General features: G+C 36.7%; 2 protein-coding genes across 5 annotated transcripts in view; one reads left to right on the plus strand and one right to left on the minus strand.

Moving 5' to 3' along the window:
* CENPP (centromere protein P) overlaps positions 1-23,571 on the plus strand; it is a 178,526-nt gene that overhangs the window by 111,522 nt on the left and 43,433 nt on the right. The window lies entirely within an intron of this gene.
* On the minus strand, positions 1,814-23,069 carry ECM2 (extracellular matrix protein 2). Of its 3 annotated transcripts, none has more exons than XM_060765904.2 (11): positions 22,909-23,069; positions 22,147-22,198; positions 19,495-19,811; positions 18,210-18,398; positions 15,567-16,142; positions 14,778-14,893; positions 10,536-10,671; positions 7,490-7,647; positions 7,076-7,215; positions 3,794-4,120; positions 1,814-2,094 (listed from the first exon to the last, which is right to left on the minus strand). In XM_060765904.2, exons 3-11 carry the CDS (start codon positions 19,787-19,789, stop codon positions 1,878-1,880), a joined length of 2,154 nt encoding a protein of 717 aa, XP_060621887.2. In that variant the 5' UTR covers positions 19,790-19,811; positions 22,147-22,198; positions 22,909-23,069; the 3' UTR covers positions 1,814-1,877. The 3 variants fall into 3 exon arrangements, with proteins under 3 accessions (XP_060621887.2, XP_060621888.2, XP_067319693.1); XM_060765905.2 differs by lacking the exon at positions 22,909-23,069 and adding an exon at positions 22,591-22,810; XM_067463592.1 differs by lacking the exon at positions 22,909-23,069 and having other exon boundaries at positions 15,567-16,121; positions 22,147-22,397.

Here is a 23,571-nt window from a genome sequence, read left to right on the forward strand (position 1 = left end):
ATCAAATACTGTGTGCAAGGAGAGCATATGAGGAAAAGAGGGCACACACTCTAATGTATCCTGAATTAAGCATTAATATTTGCCATTAAACTGTGCCATTGTTAAAGTAAGCAAGATCTTGAGTTCATGGCCAGTTGGTATGTATTAAATCCGGATGCTATGTTTTAGATGTTTTGTTTGTAGCAGAAGGTCAGGTACCATGGAGCCTGTCAAAGTATTCCAGCTGCAAAATGAGCCAGACAGCCTATTTGACTGTCTGGCGCATTTTGCCACCAAAATGATTGTCTGGCCAATTTTGCCACCAAAATGTCATTTGGTGATGCTTAAATAAAAATTCTAGGTGATTCACCAACATTCCTTGCCATTTAATCTCCCTCGACTTCTGACTGCTCTTTGAATGGTAAGGCCCTATTATGGGAGGGAGGGAGACTACATGATATACAGTTTATCAGAGGATTCTGGAGCTACTTGTAGTTCTTCCTCAGCAACAACCACCATAGCAAGGCTCATGAAGATAGAACAAACATATTTGGTAGAACATTACATCAATCAAAGCCTTTTTAGAACATGCACATATAATTATTTCAACAGAAGCTTCCATAGTTTGAATTGGAGTGTTTACATGGGAACAACTGTGTCATCTTTTGGCTGCTTTCCGTTGTCTTGGGAATCTGGAATGTGGATTACAGGGAAAAGCCATTTTGTTCCTAGATCTGAGTAATGTAATTCATTCTTCCTATCGCCTGAGTTAACGCATGTTGGTTAGAAGATTGATTTTCTGGTTTAGCTTGTTTCCATTGAAATTGCTACAGGAAGCATCATTATCATGTTCATTTATTTATTTCCACCTTTCCCTCCAGAACTGGTATTCATGGTGGCTTTAAAAAGTTAAAACCGGTACAATAAAAGCGGATATAAGTAAAAACATACAGTTTTATAGGAATTAAGTTAAACTATCTGTAGAATTTAAAACGATTTCAATTATATCAATTAAAAGTCGAGAAATGAAAACAGTATTGCACAGAATTAAAAGCTCATTCTTTCTAAATTATTCTCAAATCTTGTTGGAATAACAACAAAAAAATCTCTACTTGCTGATAGAAGAACAACAAATAATAAAACTCTTAGGAATGGAGTTCCATAACACTGGAGACCATATTCTCAGTTTCCACCAGATGTGCTCATGAGAGTGTTGGGCTAGAGAAGGGCTTCCCCCAAAGATCTCTCTGGACAGGCTCATGTGGGGAATACCTTCCTTCAAATAGCCTGGACCTAGGCCATATAGGGCTTTATAGGTCATAACCAGCATTTTGAGTTGTGCCATGGAACAAACCAATAACCAGTGAAGCTGATGTCACAAGGGAGTCATGAACTCCCTGTAATTACCCCTACTCAGCCATCTGGTTGCAGATTTGAGAGCCAGCTCACATTTCTGAGCACTTTTCAAAAGCAGCTTCATTTAGAGCAATGTTGCAATAATCCTGATGGGATGTAACTAACGTATGTGTTACCATTGGCAGATGAGGCATCTCCAGGACCAGCCACAGCTGCTGGATTCATCTTGATCAAATTAAGTCTTTAAAATTAATCAGAATACCAATAAAATCCACTTTTATTGTGCTTCCTTATAACATTGATATTGACAAATGAATATTCATGTAAGCAATTTGTGTGACTGAATGAGATCAAAGATACTACTCTTATATTTCTGGTATTTAAACTATGTCACTTTCCTGAAAGCATTCCTACACTTAACACTTCACCCTTCATTAACAATAAATAATATCGAGTAATAATGATGTTCACTCATTGATGATGAGTTAATATAAGTATTTTATTTACATATAAAATCTGTTTTGTGATTGAAAACAGCTCCTTTATTTGATTTTCTGAGGTTTCAGAACGACACTGGAGTATGATCTAACACATGAAAAAGCATATGGAGAAAGGTCTCTGGTATTTATATAATTATATTCAAGGTGAAGATGTTCCAGTTGTGAATCTTCATAGTCATGATCTTCTTCACTGTCAGCTTTTTCCTCATCATCCTCATTATCCCTTCTAATTCTACAGATGCGCTCTGTGGGGACTGCTCTGTAAAAATCATATAGGACACAGTGAAACATTTGTAAAAAGTACTGAAAATAATATCATTAAAATACGTATGTGTTTTAAATCAGAGATAGATGGCAGATGGACTCACACTTGCGAGATGAGGTTTTTCACCACACATCAGGGCCCACTAGCTAGTCTCAGACGCAAAATAACAGCATAAAAATAAATAAATAAACTCCAATGAATTCAGTGAGCTTTATTCTCACATCACTGTAGATAATACTGCAGCCATTATTAGCAAACTAGATTTAGAACCCAACTCCATGCAAGTTGGTTCTGAAACAAATACGGCTGATTCTGCAGCATATCACCATACTAATGAAGGAATTAAATCGACTTGTACATATCTTGTATAGAGATACTTCAAGACTACTTTTGTCACCATATGACACAAATAAGAGGGAACACACATTAGAAATGGTCAGAGATTTAAATGTGTAAACTTGGGAAGCTAACAGATCTTACCATTGCCATTGGAATTAAGGTGCTAAATCTGGGTTCAAACTACTTGCTCTTTCAGATTTATCATATCCTTTTGGTCATGTTTGTAGGAGGGGAAAGCCTTCTTAGAATAGAAAAAGACCCATCTAGTGCAGAATGTGGTTTGGAGCAGTGCAAAGCTTGAGGAGGGGATGTTATTGATTTTCCACAACACTTGCCCATATTATTTAGATATTTTCTTTAAACAAGGATCTTGGAATCATGCCAAACAGCTGTTTATGAAAGCTTCATGAACCCACCTAATAATTTCTTTTAATAAGGAACTCGAAAAACTAGAGGCAGATATATGAAACTTTATATAATATGAAACTGACAGGGAAATTCAAGTGTGTTGGATGCATGCTGTGAGATTATAGTGTGAAAGAAAGAGAAAAAGTCACATTTCCTGCTTTCCATACCACTACTACCTTGCTATATAGTTATATTATAAAGTCCTCAGACTGGTTTTGGCATACTTCTAGTACTGTATAGCACAACAGGGGAAGAAATGAGATACTCTATGTGTGTATGTGTGCACATGGAGAAATATTAGTCAAAAATCACCCCCCACCCCAAAACTGGATCAACTTATCTACAGATCAGTGTAACTACTGTATCTTAACTCTTTTAAAAAATGAAATCATCTCCTTTTCTGAGTACAGTTGTGAAAGTCAAGATCTTAACTCATCCCAGGAGAACCTAAAAGCAACACCAACCTCTTTTCTTTGGTGATGTGGGCACAATGCAACATTGTGTTGCAGAACTAACACAACAGTTAATCTACTTGACTATAAATTCTAATATTATGAAAGGGAGATGGTGATCGCTTTAGATTTCCTAGCTGTATACCAAAATTTCCGTTAAAAATTAAGTCAGTATCCAGCAAACATTGATATACTATGGGCCCTTGGACTCCATTGGGATTTGGGTCCAGGACACCACCATGTGGATACCAAAATCTGTGGATGTTCAAGTCCCATTATAGATAACGGCGTAGAAAAATGGTTTCCCTTATATAAAATAGCAAAATAAGGGTTTGTTTTTTTGATTTAATTTTTTTGAGTCATCATGAATGGTTGAATCCATGGATTCAGACTCCCTGGATATGGAAGGCCAACAGTATAGTGAAGTGTTTAGAGAAGAAAGCGATTAATCCACCCAGTTTTATACAATATTTATAGTTAGCCATTTTTATTACCTTATTTTGTTGTTGTTGAGCCTGAGAAAATTTAGTGATCTCATTTCTGCAATTCCAAGTGGCACAGACTTCAACTGGTTGTGATCTAAAAACACTTCTCTGAGAGAAAGATATGCCCCATAGAATGACACAGGGTCAATCCCATCATCATCAAGTTTGTTAAATGAAAGGTAAAGGTACTCCAGACCAGGCCTCATGTGTCCAAATACAAATCCTGGGATTCTGTCAATTTGGTTCCCTATAAGTACAAGGTGCACTAATGATTTTGGCAGATAGGAGGGAACATGGTACAACTTATTGTAAGAAAGGTCAATGGATTCCAGGTTCCTAAAATAAAGAAAAGGGCAAGATGCACAAAGGTAAGATTACATGATTCATGCAAAACAACATATTCTAAAGCAAATGTCAAGCAACACTGAAGCACATGGTCATCTGTCAGAAAAGAATAAGTTTTATCTTTTGTTCCAACAACATTTGGGACATAGTTTTGTATTTCTTGATAGGAGAGCGTATCCAGCTAGTTGAAAGCATGAATTTTAAACTCATGTCCTGTGTTTTGGTATCTGTCCTGTGTGATTAATGTATATTTTATAGAAATGCTTTGATACAGAACTTCATTTTTATATGTATGTTTGTAGAATTTGTATAGTATTTGTGCGTTTTTACTGTGCTTTGACCCTCCCACCCTTCCATTTGTTTAGTCGCTCTGACTCTTCATAACCTCATGGACCAGCCCACACCAGTGCTCCCTGTAGCCATCACCACCCCAGCTTCTTCAAGATGTTGTCTGGTACACTCATAGTACTTAAACTGCAGCATGTACTCTGTTTCTTTTTCCCATCTGCTAAAAACTAAAATAAGAGTTCTGATATGCAGCATTTTAGATGTAAAGACCTACTAGCTCTTTACCGCCATAAGGAGGAATGGTGAAGACATTTGGTTGCACAGAAATACTTTTTCATGCCATAAGCAAATGGAATTTTGAAGCCTTTCAACTGATACTGCTCTGGACTAATTAACAAAAGAATAGAGGCTGTAGGACAAAAAGTATCAGCAAACCATTTGTCCTTAATAAACATCTCATTTTTCCATTAAAAAATAACTTATTTTCCTACCACCTACACTTTTCCCATAGCTATTGCCCAAATATTTTACATAACTGTCAGTTTCTAGGAGCTGACAAATTCTTCAGAAAAAGAGTAAGAACCTTGATCATATTCATCAGTCCAAATGTTTTTTTTAATTCCCCGCATCCATTTAGTTAGGGCATCTGAACTAAAGTAGTATTAAACCACATCCTCTTCCCACTCATCAGATTTTTAATTACTTTATTTTTCATGACTTGGATTACTTGAACTATCATAAATCCCAAATGTTAGAAATCTTTCACTTTAAAAGAGATACCGTCAGCCCTCAACAACTGGCGGATTTAACTTTTGCAGATGTAATTATTCAATTATTTTCTTAATAAGTACACTCTAGGAATATCTAGGTGTTCTAGAAGTTGACCATGGAGTCACTCTAGAGTTTCCTAGAGAGGTGCTCTTTCAATTAAAATGGTATGTTTATTTGTGCATTTAAAAAATCTTCAAAGGTTCTGCACCTCTAAACCCTGCAAAAGTGAAGTATGACTCACATACTTCTATCACTCATGATTATAACAATGTGTGGGTTCTTACGTTTTCTCTCTATTTTGAAGGTAAAAGATGTGCACAATTCATGATATAACTAGATGCCTTATTTCAATATTTTTTGGTGTATATTTCAGTATCTTTCAGTATTCAGTTAATTTACTGGAATATTGTGTAACTTGTACATAAATTATTCTAGTAACATTCTAATCCAAGTATTTAGGATTATGATGATCCCTTTGACAGGTGTTTTTTGCTGTTTGTTGTTGTATGCCTTTGGACTTCTAGCTGTTGTTCTGATTAAACATCAGTGTGATGATAAATGGAAGAATCTCAAAATAGTCATGTTAGGCTAGTATATGAGAGTCAATATTTATCCATGTTGCCAGCAGAAAACCAAAAGAGTTCATTTGCCGTGTTGCCATCACAACTACCCACCTCTATCATATTATTGCTCAAATTATACAGCCCAACAAGATTTTTTTTTCTTGGTGTCTTGGTTTCTAGGCCTGTTCCTGGCGTTTTTTGTGGCACTGATTCAGAAAACTGCCTTGGATAGACTGCATCAGCTCTAGTTTCTTAGATATGGTTATCATGTTTTTCTGTGAACAAGCAAACGGGGACTGGTAGGTAGCACATGTTCTGTATCTCAAAAACGACAGTTGATATGAGAAAACTGGTGCCATTTTTTGAATCAGCAGGTCAAATATACCCACAAACAGATCTAACATTTAAGCACCAAAATGTGCCTTGGTCGGTTTTCTCTCAAAGGCACTTTGTGCTGGACTCCTATCAATGGAAGGGTTTTATGTCTTTGTTGCTTTCTTCAGAAGTACAGCAGAAAATGTATCAGCATGAATCCCATACTGTAGTTTTCTGGCATGTGGGTGGGATTTTTTCCTCAACTTTGCCACTGCAGAAGGAAAAAAAAGCCCTCATCCGTTCAATTTTTTAATATGCTTGCTATACATTTTCTTACTTCCCACTTCTTGTCTTGTAATGGGAAAGGGGCAGTTGGCAACATGGATACTTATATTGATGTTGTCTTTCTCTCAACCATGAATAAAATACAGGTTGAGAATCCCTTATCCAGAGTACCAAAAAACTTCAAAACCTGACATTGTCCTCATCTCATGGGTGGCTGAGATAGGGATACATTTGCTTTCTTGTGATTCAGTGTGCATAACTTTTATTTCATGTACAACATTATTACAAATTATTGTGTATAAAATTATCTTAAGATTATGTGTCTCTATGTGTCTATGAAACATACATGAATTTTGTTTTTAGACTTGGTTCGTATCTCCAAAATATCTCACTATGCATATATATGCAAACAGAGGTATTCTAAAATGGGGGGGGGGGGCAACGATGACCTTGCATTGAGACATTTGGCAGGGGCAGAAGTGCTACAAATAACTCTTGCTGTTCTCTTCTGTAAAATCCTGCACAAAGTGGAAAGAGCACACTCTCTCCTACCCATGTTCTCTGTCCTATACTTGTTGAGTAAGACAGTCAGCAAATAATGGTGTCTAATATACCAAAATACATTGCTTGGAACCTTTGTGTTCTATACAGTACAGTTTTAAAAAATTCTGTCATAAAATACCCAAAAAATGCAATATAAGAGAAGCAAATTGGTCACACTTACTCATGATTGATCCATGCCAAAGGGGCTATTCTGCCTTCTTCTAATTTGTTGTGCCTTAGAACAATTGTATTTAGATTTTTAGTGTGGTTAAAGCATATGTCTGTGATTTCTTCTATTTCATTATTTTCAAGATATAATTCCTGTTAAACACATGGCAAGAAAAGGAAAAAAACAAGGGAAAATGTTATTAGTACATTTTTAAAATGCTTTCAAGTGAAATGCCAAAGGAAGTCAGTGTTCTCCATGTTCCCTTGTAAAAATACTTAACTGAAAAGAAAAAAAAGCAGAAATCCACCTAAAAATAGTTAAGTATAACATAGTATTCTTGAACTCACTGGTCTTTACCAATGAATAAAGTTACATTGAAGCATACAAAAAAGGAGAAAGAAACATTCACTTAAAAACAATATTTACCTCAATGGAATGGGGAAGCCCCTGTGGAATAATCCGAAATTTATTTCGTGCAAGGCGCAAATATGATAAGCTCTTCAAAGGCTGGAAAGCTAAAGGACTGACATTTGCTTCACTAAGTTTGTTTCCTTCTAATTCCAGGGTCACCAGCTTTTTTAAACCTTCAGGAAATAAAGTAATTGTAAAAAAATCATTATATTAAAATATCATTTTAAAATACTACTTATTGTCTTCACTTAAGAATGATGACTTGTCTCATCTCATTCAGTGACGTTCATAGCTAGTGATGACCATAAGACTGGTTTTCAATATTCTCATTCAGTGCATTCCCAAAATATTTGAAGGAGCATTATATTAATATTATATTAATGTTCTTTAACAAGAGCAGAATTTGCTTAAGATTTGGTTGCATACAGTTTGTATCCAGTGCTAGCTAGTTTATGGGTTCATAAAACAAAGCTGTGGCTATAATAAGTTGTTCATTAATATTTGCTATGGTATTTTATTGTATCACACTATTTAAAAAATGGACACAACAGCCTGACATCAAGCTTCTGCAGATACATAGGCTGATGATAAAATCTAGGATCCAAGTACAGTGAGGAAAAATAAGCATTTTATAGTCAGAAGGCTGACTCCATAAGGAAAAAGTAAACCTCGATTTAATTATTCCAGTTATATCCAATTTTTCTCCTAAAAAAACTTGAGACATTTAACACGTTTTAAAAATAATTATAAATAAAAGCACAGTAAATTAAAATGTGATATGAAATATTAACAATATTATTAAACATTTTGGACAGTGATCTTCCAATTTCTAAAGCCCAGGTAGATCACAGATAAGAAGAAGAACCTGGGTTTCAGGTTTGTGCTGGTTATAATAAATAATAGTTGGATGTGACAGCAGGTTCAGAGTATATTGCAAGAGTGCTCAAATTTGGAAGCATTCAACCAACTTACTGTGCCACAGGAAGTCTAAGTGAACGAATGCTACTATGCGCTGGCTCCTGGAAGTGTGTCATATTCTAAAAGAGACTTTTCACTTCCTGGTTGCTCTGGGAGTGTGATTCAAAGTCCCTGTGCACTTTGATTTAAGGCTATTTTCCTATGCCTGCAGGCAACAAGTGCCAGGATAAACAGGCAGTGGTATGGAGAATCAATTTTCGATAAATCAAGGCAGCCCTTGTTGTACACACAGGTATTCAAGGATGTTTCCTAAGGCTAAAGGGAAGTGTGGAGCAAGGTTTCAGCTGTTCTAGAATTCGTCATGAGAAGCCAGCAGTCATGATAAACAACAGCTTTTCATTATCAAGAGGTGTTTTTCTTGTTATTATGGCATCCCATAAATCATGGAGATATCTTCTCCATTTCTCTCAACTGCAGTTGAAGTAGGGCTTCCACTGCAAAACTTTTTCATCAGTTGCATTAGCAACTACCTATTTGTATTGAGGCAAGAGCTTTCTCTATCTAACTCACCTTCATCCTGTATTTTAGACTCTATGGGATGAGTTATGACATCTGTTTATAGCCATTATTTCTACTGGACCACAACATTTGGAATGAGGGGTGTCTCTCAAAAAGATTCATGTTACCTCCACAATGTTGTGCTGTAATCAAGTTGCATTATGCCTCTAACAATCTTTTCTTACCATTTTTGTGCATTCCAGTTTCAATCAATATAATGTTCATAGAAATCAAAGTGTTACAATTGCTGGGTTTGTGAGCAAATGACCACAAAGCATTTTTGGTTATGGGTAAACTCCCAACATTTTCATTCTAGAATGAGTCACTAAATAATAAATATTTTCCAGAGTACTCTTGGGAAACTATTTTGAATCATAAGTCATGCCACTATTTTAAACTATTTTAGTTGAGGTCCCCAGCACCAGTTATTTATACAGAACTAGCCATCCACAAAGGAAGACATCTAAGCTTTCAGTAGCTAACATGGGTTATAAGCATTCATGAGTTTTTTTTAATAAACAACCACTGAAGATGCATAATCTCTTTTGTTCTGGAGCTTGAAAGCAGCACTGAGCTATCCTCTGGTCTGTGGACGCTTAAAAGAACACTTTGGGAATTTACGTAATTTGCTGGGTTAAGCAACATTTATCTAAAAGTGAAGGGATTTTAGATCAGCAATGGGGAAACTTTGACTAGATGTTTTGGCCATGAAACGCAAGGCTGCTGGGAGTTGTAGGTGAAAACATCTGGATGACTAGAAATTTCCTACTATTGGAAGCCAATTTTCCCATTATCAGGAGTATTGTGAGCTTGCTTTGCATTCCAAACAATTATAAAAATAAGGAAGGAATGTTTAGTTTGTATCACTTTTGAGCCAGGTAAGTTGAAAGTGCAAATTGTATTTCGAAGTAACTAGAGGATTTAGAGCAGGCATCCTCAAACTGCGGCCCTCCAGCTGTTTGGGCCTTCAACTCCCAGAATTCCTGACAATTGAAAAAGCTTGTTAGGGCATCTGGGAGTTGAAGGGACGCAGGATGCCTGATCTAGAGGGGTATTACTACATTTGTAGCAGCCAGGATGTGAAAGCATGCTCTAGGAAGCTTGCTTTGAAAAAAATCCAAGCTGCATCTACCTCCTCACTCATCTGAATATATTCAAATTATTCATAATAAGAATACTATCATTAATTTAACCGGTTTGTGTATGAACTGGTTAAAGCCAGTTTGTACAGAACTGACTCTAAGAGATGCAGTTGACTAGTTTTTATTTACTCCCATTCTAGTGGATGCATTTCTGCTAGTATTTCCGTAATTGTGCTTGTGAGAAATTTTGCTTACACAACATGGTTTTCGACATAGCTCTTAACATGGAGAGTTCTGTAATGTATGAGCTTTCCTTAAGTGTAAGAATGCTTTTAAGCAATTGTAGTTGGTATAAGATATTCTTATTGGTAGAATCGTATATGGGAAAATAGACATTCTTCATAATTATAAGGAACTTCTTCACCTCTAATATCAGCTTTTCCTTAACATTAATCTGAAAAGTCTTGTTACCTGAATTATCTGAATTGTTTGTTGACAAATACCTTGAAAGCTATTTTCATCAATTGCATGTAGTTGATTTTCATTTATTTTAAGTTCTTCTAAAGTTGATGGCAAACCAGCTGGAACATGAACTAGTGCATTTCCATCCATATATAAACGCTGTAGATTCTTCAGGATCTGAAGCACCAGAAAAAGCCAGTTACAAAATATGAGAATTCAAATTGCCAGCATATACCCACGTAACATTCCTCAGTGTGTGTTTTCCAGCACTCTTTGTTTTGTGTTAACATTTCCTTCATGATTTTTATAAATGGTCTACATTGACTAAAATGTCTTCAGGTAGAAATAGAGGAGGAAAAGCATTATATGCCAAAGACAAATTGACTTGTAAAGAAATCCCCAAGAGTTATCAGAATGGACAATCTGTGAGAGCATTTAGATAAAAATAAATGGGAAAAGAAATAAAACCAATATTGTGTAAGGGTTTATTGCAAATTGTTGTTGATGTTTTTCAGAAAAAATCTCAGAAATCTCAAAGAATTAATAGTTATATGGGATTTCAGTTAAGCTGATATCTCCCAGGAGACTAACTCTGGTAAGAATCAGCAAATTCCTGATGTGCTTTATGGATAATTTCCTCTTTCAAAAAAATACTGGAAGGAACCAGGGGGATCAACTATCCTAGACTTGATCCTAACCAATAGAGAGTAGTTGGCCAATGGAATCAAAGTCAGGGGAGTGTCCATGTCATGCTAGAACTCACAATTGTGGAACTTGGCACATAAGAGCATAGTCAAATACGAACCTTGGATTTCAGGGAAGCTTATTTTAACAAACTCAAGAAAATATTGAGTGGGATTTCATGACTAGAGATACAAACATCCAAGTTACAAATGACTCAGTTACAAATGGGAGTGAGACAACAAGAAGTGAGATAATCTATCCCCAGGAAGGGAAATACCCTCCTGAAAGAGTTATCGTGGGGAAAAGGTGTTCCAACTGAAGCTTTATCGCCAATCCTTGTTTCCACAATAAGCCGTAATGTGGTGGCAAAAAAAGCCAATGGGATTTTGGCCTGCATCAATAGGAGTATAGTGTCTAGATCTAGGGAAGTCATGCTACCTTTCTATTCTGCCTTGGTTAGACCACATCTGGAATATTGTGCCCAGTTCTGGGCACCACAATTGAAGAGAGATATTGACAAGCTGAAATGTGTCCAGAGGAGGGCGACTAAAATGATCAAGGGTCTGGAAGACAAACCCTATAAGGAGCAGCTTAAAGAGCTGGGCATGTTTAGACTGAAGAAGAGAAGGCTGAGAGGAGACGTGATAGCCATGTATAAGTTTGTGAGAGGAAGTCATAGGGAGGAGGGAGCAAGCTTGTTTTCTGCTGTCCTGGAGACTAGGACGCAGAACAGTGGCTTCCAACTACAAGAAAGGAGATTCCATCTGAACATTAGGAAGAACTTCCTGACTGTGAGAGCCATTCAACAGTGGAACTCTCTGCCACAGAGTGTGGTGGAGGCTCCTTCTTTGGAAGCTTTTAAACAGAGACTTGGATGGCCATCTGTCAGGGGTGCTTTGAATGCAATATTCCTGCTTCTTGGCAGGGGGTTGGACTTGATGGCCCATGAGGTCTCTTCCAACTCTATGATTCTGAGCCAATTTTTTCAAAATCCGCTTATCACTGGGAGAGAAAGTGAGGTGAAATCTTCTGAAAAAAAGACAGCAAAACAAACGTCACAAGGGTGTTAATCCTTCCCTCTGGTGGTGCAGCAGGTTAAACCGCTGAGCTGCTGAACTTGCTAACCAACTTGCACCTAGCAGTTTGGAAACATGAAAATGTGTGTAAATCAATAGGTACCACTTCTGCAGGAAGGTAAAAGTGCTTCATGCAGTCATGTCAGCCACATGACCTAGGAGGTGTCTACAGACAATGCGGCTCTTCAGCTTAGAAATTGACATGAGCACCACCCCCAGAGTCAGCGACAACTGGACTTAATGTAATGGGAAACCTTTCTCTTTCCCTATGCCATCCAAAGCTAAATAAATATATATGTTTGGCTGGAGTTACACTTTAAAATGTACCTGTTCTGACTTACATACAAATTCAACTTAAGAACAAACCTACAGAGCCTATCTTGTTTGTAACTTGGGGACTGCCTGTACTAAAGAAAAGAAACACCCAGAAAGCATGGGATTTCTTGAAAGAGGAGCTGCAAAAAATACAGTTGCAAATAATCCCATGGAAAATGGGAAACATATTAAAAGGCAATGCGGCTGCATGGCAAACTCAAGAATTGGAAATAAAAAAGCATATGTAAAGAATAGAAGGAAGGATGAATCACCAAGGAGAGACCAGATGTGTAGCCCAAGCTGGCAGGAATAGTATAAAGGCTAAAACTCAGCAACAGACTGTTGCCGGACAAGCAACAAAAGGAGGGTTTTCAGGTACATTAAAAGAAAGAGAATGACTAAGTAAACAGTTGGGGTGCTACACAATAAGGATAGTGAAATGTTTACAGATTATCATGGAAATGCAGATCTATTCAATACCTATTTTTCTTCACACATACACCCTCCAAAAAAAAAAGAGAGAGAGAGAGAGAACTGATAAGAGATCCAGCTCAAATTATCTCTCTCTTCCGAAAGAGCAAAAAAGAAGATTCAGGGAAATGTAGGCCAGTCAGTATAATCTCAATACCAGCAAAAATATTAAAACAGATTATAAAGGAGTCTTTGTGAGCATTTAGATGACAATGCAGTGATTAGTAGAAGTCAACATGAGTTTGTCAAAAACAAATTGGGTCTCTCTCTCTCTCTCTCTCTCTCTCTGTGTGTGTGTGTGTGTATATAGATAGATAGATAAGATAGTGGGGAGAGAAGTAGAATGAAGTTTATTGGAATTTCTTCAAAACATTTTATGATTTCCTGGAATGATATTTTGATTAGCAAACTGATTAAATGTAAAATAATTGGGGAACCCATCAGATGGATCCATAATTGGTTGTAAAACTATTCTCAGAGAGCCATCATCAATGGCTATGCTTCAGACTAGAGGGAAGTTTTGAGAGGAGTACAGCAGGATTCTGTCCTGGGACCATTGGTCTTCAGTATTTTTATCAATGACTCAGATCAGTGGTTCTCAACCTGTGGGTCCCCAGTGTTTAGACATACAACTCCCAGAAACCCCAGCCAGTTTACCAGCTGTTAGGATTTCTGTGAGTTGAAGGCCAAAACATCTGCAGACCCACAGGTTGAGAACCACTGACTTAGATGATGGATTAGATGGAGCTTGGGTGCATCTACACTGTAGAATGAGTGTAGTTTGACACCACTTTAACTGCCAGGCTGAATGCTATGGAATCCTGGGAGGGGAACCTCCCAGCACTCTGGCAGAAAAGGCTAAAGACCCTGTAAAACTAGAACTTCCCTGATTTCAAAACATTGAGCCATGTCAGTTAAAGTGCTGTCTAACTGCATTGAGTCTATAGTGTATAGTCCTCACCAAGTAAGCAGATGAAACTAAACTGGGAGGAGTAGATAACACACTGGAAGATTGTACTAGAATTGAAGATATGGCTGTCTCTAATTAAATGAAATTCAACAGAGACAAATACAAATTCTACATTTAAGGCACAAAAGTCACATGTACTTTTGTGCATATGATGCATCATAGTGGCACTCTAACACTCAAACCAATATATATCTGGCTCCTTTGAAGGAAAATATAGTGGATATAGTTACGCTCCAGAATGTTCCAGAAGTTCGGATGGTCTCTCCAGCAATATCTAGAGCAGTGGTTCCCAATCTGTAGGTCCCCAGGTGTTTTGCCCTACAACTCCCAGAAATCCCAGCCAGTTTACCAGCTGTTAGAATTTCTGGGAGTTGAAGGCCAAAACATCTGGAGACCCACAGGTTGAGAACTACGGATCTAGAGGGTCCACTCCACCACAAATTTGGGCTACTGCTATTGAAATGTCCTTTACATTCTCTATATACTGTACTATGAATACAGTTCTGCATCAAATTAGATACATATATTTTATAGTCACCCCCACATTTATGTCATGAAACAGTGCTGTACTATCTAGCATATGCAGAAATAATGTATAAAAAGGATACTATTGCCTATATTCCCATACTGATCTGCATTGTTATGAATCATTAAAATGACATTAATTGAAAATAATGTTAAATCCTACACTATTCTGTAGGATCTATTGCAATGTTACACTGCTTATAGTGCTGGGATACTGCTCATTACAACTTTAATTTCCTTACTTTAAATGCATGTGGCTCTATGCCAGATGACGTGATATTATTTTTACGAAGGTCAATCCTTTCCAAATTAGGAATCCCATTGAAAGCTGCAGCAGGAATTGTTGTGATATTATTTCCTAGGGAAAAAAACATATTGTCAATAAAAATATTTTTAAATCATTTCTATTTGTTTATAATTTCCCCATTTATAATTCTTAACTATGATTTAATCACACAAATTAGCAGTTGTAAAAGAGAAATGCAAGGAGCTTTCAATCTAATTCCTTGCAAATGAAGTATCAATTTGGCTCTTAAATTTCCAGCAAAAGCAGGAACTTAATATAAAGGAAGGGGCAATACCAAAATGGCATCATATTAACTCATTCCTTCTCATAATTTTTATAGACCAATGCAAATAGCAATACTAACATAATACCAAGAACAAACTGTTCAGATCAACAGAAGTCCGCTTCTGTAGATATTTTATAAAAGTTCTCCTCAGAGTGCATTTTCAAATTTCTCAGTTGTTGAGTTTCTTAGGGGAATATGAAAAAGATAGCCTTTCCTGTAATGGCATCACAAACTTGGAGTGCCTTTCCAAAAGATGGATGCTAACCAATGAATACGTTTGTTGGTTTGCCAAGGCATTTTACATGCCTCTGCTGTCTTCATAATTTTTCTGCCTCTGAATTGTTCCACTTGTTGGGGTTTTAAAATCATAATTGTGTTTGCATTGGCATTATAAACAATACTTGGATGAGAAGAGCAGGTTAAAATATTTAAAATATTTTATTTGAAGACATTTCTTACCCACAAGTTCTATGCTTGTAATCTCTGCATCCATGATGGGTGGTATTTGTGTAAGTTTGGCATTAATGCAGCTTACTGTGTTGTCCAGGACAGAACATCCAGTTGGCAAAGGAGGCATTTCAGTTGAAGGTACAGGAATTGGGAAACGAGGGGGCATTCTAAATACATCACCACGCAAAATATCTTCTTCTTCTATTTCCTCCTCCTGCTCCTCACTTCTTTCGCTCTCTTGGATTTCATTTTGTTCTTCCTCTTTTTTGAGTTCCTTTTCAATCCTTAACTCTTCTTCTTCATATGCTTTCCTTTTTTCTTCCTCTGCTCTCAAATTCTCCTCTTTTTCCATTTGAACGTTTGTGTCTCCCTGTTTTCTTCTCTGTTTGTGGCTTTTTATTCTTTTCCTTTTGATAGTTCCTTTCTTTTTTATATTCATTTCTGTTTTTTCAAGTACTTCCCCCTCTTTTTCATTCCTTTGAACTTGTGTCCGTCGATCATGCTGGACTGGATCACCATGGTCACTGGGTTTTGGAGAGTCACCCGAAAATTCAGATGCATCACCTAGTGGAATAGTACTTGATCCTGAATGTAAGGAAGCCATGGTGATGAAGACAATTGACAGCAATATTAAGATATAAACTATAATTCAGATTTTACTAGTAAGTGTCAATAAATAGAATAATCACAATTATGTAATAGAAAATAATATTTCCAAATGATGCATATAAAATTATAAGGTTTTTCCAAATAATGTTTAGTGGTGTCATTGATAGTGAACATAGTCCCGAATCCTATAGTTCTGAATCTCAAGCAAAATATATCCATTATATCTGTTGTTGAATTGTGAGTTAACAGCTAAATAATTCTCATTGATGAAATGATTGTAGTATAATTAAGAGTTACCAATAGGCTTCATTTTGTGGGTATGTGTATGCATATCTACACAAATGCAGTCAGCCTTTCACATTCACTAGGGTTTGGGACACAAGATCACAGTGAAAATGTAAAACCACAAAGAAATTGTTATATTTTGCCTGAGAGAATACCTCTCTAGCAGTTTCTTTCAGCATGACTCTATGGTCAATTTCAACTTTAGTTTTCAAATTGAAGGACTAAGGGATTCTTAGAGAAGTGTTCTCACGAGAAATCTCTAGGTCCTCCAAATGACTGAAGGAAGTTGATAGTAGAGTCATCTCACCTAGACTAGAGATTCCAGTTTTAATCAAATCCATGAATAGTCCCCTGAGGGGTGAGAAGAGCAGGATAAAAATGAAGCAAATAAGTAAATAAATAAATATAATTAAATCTGCAAATGTGGAAAGACTATATAAGATTCTGTGTTGATTTTATTGGATCAGGTCAATTTTGTTTTCTAACATCCTGTGATCAGTTATTGCTCTGGTTACTTTCCATTATGTAATTATTTATGAAGTTAAGCTTCTAAACCAGTGGTTCTCAACCTGGGGTCTCCAGATGTTTTTGGCCTTCAACTCCCAGAAATCCTAACAGCTGGTAAACTGGCTGGGATTTCTGGGAGTTGTAGGCCAAAACACCTGGGGACCCTCATGTTGAGAACCGCTGTTCTAAACTAAGTTTTTTCCAGAATGTTTCCATAAATATATCATTTTGAAATATATTTATTTGACAGAAAGTTTTTGTGACTTGGAATTGCAGTAACGTGACATTTGCCAGATAGCATACTTCATTGTGATTTAATAAGATTAAATCACAATGTAGTATAACAACTATATGCAAGAAAGAGACAATCCTTTTGCTCACGTTAAGTGACAGTTTAACATACATACTATTGATTCTCAGGATTATAGATTTATGGAATTCCCCTCTTGAAGCAATATAGTGTGCCCCTCACCCCCAATGTGGTTGAGATTTGGACAACAACTGAGGAAAGTATGACCCATATGGACATACAAAGTGTTTGCTCCATCTCCAGATGCTATTTAACTGAACTATTTTACAGCCACTCATTATCAAAGTTCCCTGACTGATGAGATTTTTGACATGTTAGATATAGTGCATGTAAAAATAGAAAGTTTAAGAATGAATCTCATCACGGAGAGTCACTTCATTTTGTTTGGTGAAATAAATAAGGCAGCAGAGAGCCATTACTTAGAAGTGGCGTCCTTAAATAGCCCTAGCCAGTTAGCCAATAATGAAGAATGCTAGAAGTTGAAGTGCAGCAACACTCTTCCTCCTTATTCATGGCACCTCCCTTGATGTCAGAACTGGGCACCTGCAACAACCAGGAGATTACACAAAGCTCTTTGACCAGTTGGGAGTGGCAACAGGAGCTACACAGGCACGATCCACCCCATTTTGCCTACATTGATGAGCAAAGAGGAAAATATGATGGTGGCGGTATTCTATGTGAGAGTGGACCAGTGCAAATTGGATCTGAACCAGCTGACTCCACTGCCTCAAAGCCATGGGATTTCCAGAATTTCAAACAAACTCTGGAGCATCACCCAAATTCACCCAATATAATCCAGAAGAGAAGGAACATCATGAAGACAACCATGTACCAATTCAGGTTGAGTCCGGGTTTTCATGCCTGTGTATTTGGTTTTTGCATGAATTACATTATCCATTGTAAAATATATTTCAGGTATATAAGAAATTAATATACTGTACCAATGTTTGTACACACAGGGCAACACTCTCCTTCGGGTATCTTAGGGTTCTCACATGTCAGAGGATGACACAAAGTTTCATCACACAACACCTTCCCTTTTGAGCAGAGGCATGTAATGCAAGGTTTAGGAGACCACACAGCATTCTCATACATAATCATTCCATTTGCAAAACAGCGTCCTTGTTTTCCTAATGAAAGAAACCCAGGACAAGATCATTACTAAAAATGTGTAACAATGGTAATACTGGTGGTACAGTTTTGCACATCGCCAACCTCATAGAAAACTCTGTATGAGCCCTTGTTTTGCATGAACAAAGGCTTCTCACCTATTTCAGTGTCAAGTATAACTGTACCAACATATTGGAGATGGTACACATCAATATCCAATATGAAAAAGCCAGCATAGTGTAATAACTGAAAGGCTAAACCAGGAGACTCTGATCCAAATCTTCATTCGCGCCATGAAATTTACTAGCTGACCTTGGACCAGTCCTATTTCTCTACCAGAGAAAGCTTGCTAGGGAAATATGGGCATTAATGAAATAAAAAATAAGGAAATAAATAATGTGCAGTCAGCATGATATGAATGAGGAGGCAAGTATTGCCCTGGAAACTGCCCATTTTGAAAGTCAGTATTGTCGAAAGAGGGTAGCATGGTACTGCTTTTCGAGTGTTGGATTAGGTCTCTGCGAGACCAAGATTCATATCCCTTGCTACATAGGGAAATTTTACATGACCTTCTATACTAATTTATGCTGCTTGACAAGGTTGGATTTTAGCCATGTTTTTAGGGAAATGTTACTTGTGATCGTTGAAGATCAGAAAAACTAATTACACCTTCGGTTAGAATATACTACAAAAAGTGAACACCCAATGAAACCATGAAGCAAAATTTGTTTCGTTGAGCTTTTGCAGGTCTCCATCATCTATGCTTTTTTTTTTAATGCTCTTGTCTCCTTTTAGACTGGGTGTCTATTGGTATTTATATTGTGGCTTGCATTTTCATCCTGATTATAGGATGCTTTGAAGATAATAATCAAAACATTAAGTAGTTACAGAACCTATGATATGCTTCACTACGTGGACAGTCAGGTTCTCAGTTTGAAGAACATTTTACAAATTGTTACCTCAGTGTTTCTGTAGACACGAACATTGGATCAATTGCTAACTTTCTGACACTTCTCAGTACTGCAAAAAATGATAATTAGTTCATGTGTTTGGAAGACAATCCATTTCGCAAGGATGGCTAGCTAGGAAAACAAAAAGTATATTTTCTGAGCTTACCTGGCAAAATGTTGTAACTGGATTCTTGTCCATCCAAACCAATAAGGGAATCAATTACTCCTGTAATGTCACCATCATTATCAATAAGTGGGATGATTGGTACTGGAGTAGTAGGAATTGGACGTATTACTTGAGGCTTCTTGTTTAGTCTACGATATATCGTGGAACCCTTTCTTAATCCTCTATAGCGCATTCTCCTCCTTGCTCTCCTAGGCATTCCATTGTTGTCATTCTGAGCAAGAGCAATACCCAAAGAAATAAGCAAAAGAATATAAAATAGCACTGCTTTTTGCATTTTCACCTTCTGAGGCTGTGTCCTGTAGCAAAATGTGGAAGGGAAAAATTGAGATTTGTCACTCAGGCAAATGTGGAATAAAGTAAATGTGGAATAAAGTATTGCATAAAATAGCAGGGTTAGATGAAATTCATTATCCTTGTTAAAATACATTGGTCTCAGTTTTTGGCAAAAACAGTAAATGCTTACTTCTTTTGGGACATCACATAGACCATTTTATGGCTTGTCTATAGAAATACAAATCCAGGACTCGCCTTGAATCCAGCACTGGTAGTCTACGCCAGGGCTTTTTAAACTTTTCCCCTTTCTACCTGAGAATTTTTTACATGACCCCAGGTATACACACAGGAGGTAGAGAAGATCGGGGTATAAAAGTTTTAAATAAATAAATAAGAACTTCAAACATTTACTGATAACAAGTCAGCATTTGCAAGACTTGCTAAATAAACTGATGTTCCTTTTTAGGAAGTACAGTTGAAGCATCTTCTGCAGAGACCACTGTAAACACTGCACAACAGATATGTGTAAATGTCTAAAATAGCCACTAGGTGACATTCACAATGTTTTTATTGTTGATGAATTTTTCAAAATCCCAACATTGGGGTGACTGCTGGTTTTAGTCATGGATCTATGGACCGTAATAAAATATTGTTGAATCCCAACATTGAGCTAAAAGCGTCCCATTTGGGGTTGAGACCACAGTTTATGAATGAACAGTCTACACAACACATGGCAACTTCTAGTGAGTTTTCTAGGTTTTCCACCCTTAAGCCTGACTTTGCGCCATTTTAAGCATTTAAAGCAAAACATGCTGATAAACACAGCACTCTGAATTTTAATAATCATGAGTTACAACTTTTGCAATAGTTTCAGCACTTTATCCCAGTACATTTAATTTTTTTTGCCTGCACATCTTAGCCATCCACCTCTGACAATGTTCTAATGTAATGTCCAAATTTGATAGATGAAGTTCTGGATCTTGCCACTAGGGAAAATATTGGAGGTCTTTTACAGCTTTGAAATTAAGAGTGAGATGACGCTTTGCCTCTCAGGATTTATCCATATTGTGTTGCCTGTACCAGGGCTTCTTAAACTTTTTCCACTCATGACCCCTTTCCACCTGAGCATTTTTTATGTGACCCTGGGTATATAGGTATATAAAATAAGTATAAAATCATACATTTATGGATAACAAATCAGAATTTGCAAGGCTTGCTAAACAGGCTGATTTTCCTTTTTATGGCGTACAACTGAAGCATTTTCATGAGAATCCATTATTCTCACATATTTTTGTAAATGGATGGCATTCAGAAACCTTTTATTTTTGCAATTTTTGTGACCCCAGCATTGAGCTAAGGAGACCCCATTTGGGGTTGAGACCCACAGTTTAAGAAACCCTCATCTACAGTACCTGAATAGACAGTACCTGAACAAGATAAGAACTGGAACTTATAAGGCTCTTGTAGCCTGAGAAATATTGCATTCACCACTTTGAACCCCAAATGAAATCTAAGACTCACAGTAACAATTCCTCGTTATGCTATTGGGTATTAAATCATATCTGAGTCACAGGGAGGAATGTCATCTCCTGAGTCATACCTTACTTTCTGCCCAGAATAAAGGGCTAGGATGAGCAAGAGTGACTGGTTGCCTGCTGAGAGTGAGATTTGTCCCTCTTCTTTATCCAGGAAGTAACCTCTGACCTACCCTACATTGCACAAATATCCCCCACACCTGCGTGTATACATACGTCAAATGCAATATTTGTGACAATAGCATACTGTCCCAGGTACAGAATACTGCATTGGGGTGCTTGCTATTTTTATAGTTCCAATTTTCCAGAAAGTCATTGGAAATGGGTAAGCATTCAGATTATCTTTAATTTGAATTGCTTTGTCTGTTATTTAGTATTTCCCTGTTAAAATCAATATTCCTATTCTAATAGACTACTTTACAAAGAATAAAAATCACTTCTTCACAGTGTGTTTATGTATGGGAACCTGATTTTTTAACAGTATTCAATGGTCTTTATTTATTTCATATCTTGAGAATGTCACAGAAGTAAATTTAGCTACATAGTAGTTATGTACAGCATGAAACTATTCTGATTAAAAATCCTGCTTCCCAATACATTTTGTCACCATCACTAATTTGTTGCTTCTGCTATTCACAGTAATGAAAAATCAACCATACATTTAGCATTATTAGCATAATAATTTCTGCAAATACATTTTACATATAGTCTCTAATATATAGAACTATCATATGTTAAAGTTATCACCACAATTGAGTTTGTTCAATAGGTAAACACAAGAATATATTAAGCAGTAAGTTAAAAAGTAAATGTAATATGTTACCTGGTAATCTAATCTAACAGTAGATTCTGCTTTGATGTCATTTAATGTCCAGCTGCAAAAGAGAGAAATGTATGCAGGAGAATTATGCTGGTATGTGCTAGAAGATTTGTTAAGTCTGAAATAGTTCCTTTCCCTGGGGATAAGGCGCTGTAGGCGCTCTTCGGTCCTGTGTGTAGCGATTCTGCTAATACAGCTATTGAGAATATTCAAACTTCACTCAGGAAAACTAGAAAGCAGCACAATGCTTTAGGTCCTTGGGCTGTCAAGGCACAGCTGGATGCTTTCTTTACACAATACGCTTACATAAGTAAAAGAAAACAGGAATGTTTTAATAAAAACTTGGGAATTATTTGCAGTCAACTTAATCTTCATTTTCTTATAAACATTTCCCATATATTTAGTATAAATTCACTGTAGGTTTACTCTATGTTAAAGGTTACATACCTAGCTAAGCTTTCAGAAAAGGAATCCCAAAGTCATTATTTCCTTTCTTATTGACCAAGTCTGTCTGGTAACACTTTATTTATCCTGATTCTCTCTCTATGCTGTAGGCTCCATGCAGGATTTAATAGCCTTTGTCTTTTTGAAGTGAAGGATTTAGTCGCAAATGAAATCTGTGCAGTTCGAATACAAAAGGACTGCAGCATTTCAGTTTGTCTTCTTGCACATTAAAGTGTAACAAGGACTTGAAATATGACACTCAGGCATAGCTCTGCAGAAAATATTCTGGCTTGGTTAACAAAAAAGGAGAGTATACATTACCCACAAGTTGTCTTTGTGCCAGAGGGGTGAAGTCTTTCATTCCCTGGCTTATGTTTCCATTGAGTGTCACAGTTTCATCATTCTATGGATCTGCTAAGTTTCACAGAAATGCTATATATAACAGAAAAAAGCTTTTGAGAACTCTCTTGTGTGAAGTCACGCTGTTCAACTTGCTATAATAAATGCTTAGAACTTGAAAGGCAGTGACATAGCAGGAAAAACATATTGCCCCATAACTTTATGTAATTTATGCTTCACTTTTCTTCTGTTTTATACAATCATTTATCCTTCATTCTAATTCTGCATTTGCTTGCTGCACATCCAAGGGTTAAATGAAGTTTATTTAGCCAAGTAAATGTCAACAAATGAAAAGATCCTTATTCTCCTATGATTAAACATAATTAAATACATTAAAGCAGCAAATGTGAATTATATCTTAAAAGGAGCATAACCTTTGTAATGAGAAGGAGAAATCCATACATCTCTATACAAAGTTTCATATATGTATAATATCTTTATGGTTCTCTGCACACGATAACTTTTATACATATGAATATCATTGATGTGTTACAAATATTCCCAGGCTGGCTGAAGGAGCAATCTACACAAGTGGGTTATTCCTTCATACAAGTGATCAAAGCAAGAGACTCAAAATTCCAATTA

Source organism: Anolis sagrei, chromosome 2 (assembly GCF_037176765.1).
Source record: "Anolis sagrei isolate rAnoSag1 chromosome 2, rAnoSag1.mat, whole genome shotgun sequence".
Lineage (NCBI taxonomy): Eukaryota > Metazoa > Chordata > Lepidosauria > Squamata > Dactyloidae > Anolis > Anolis sagrei.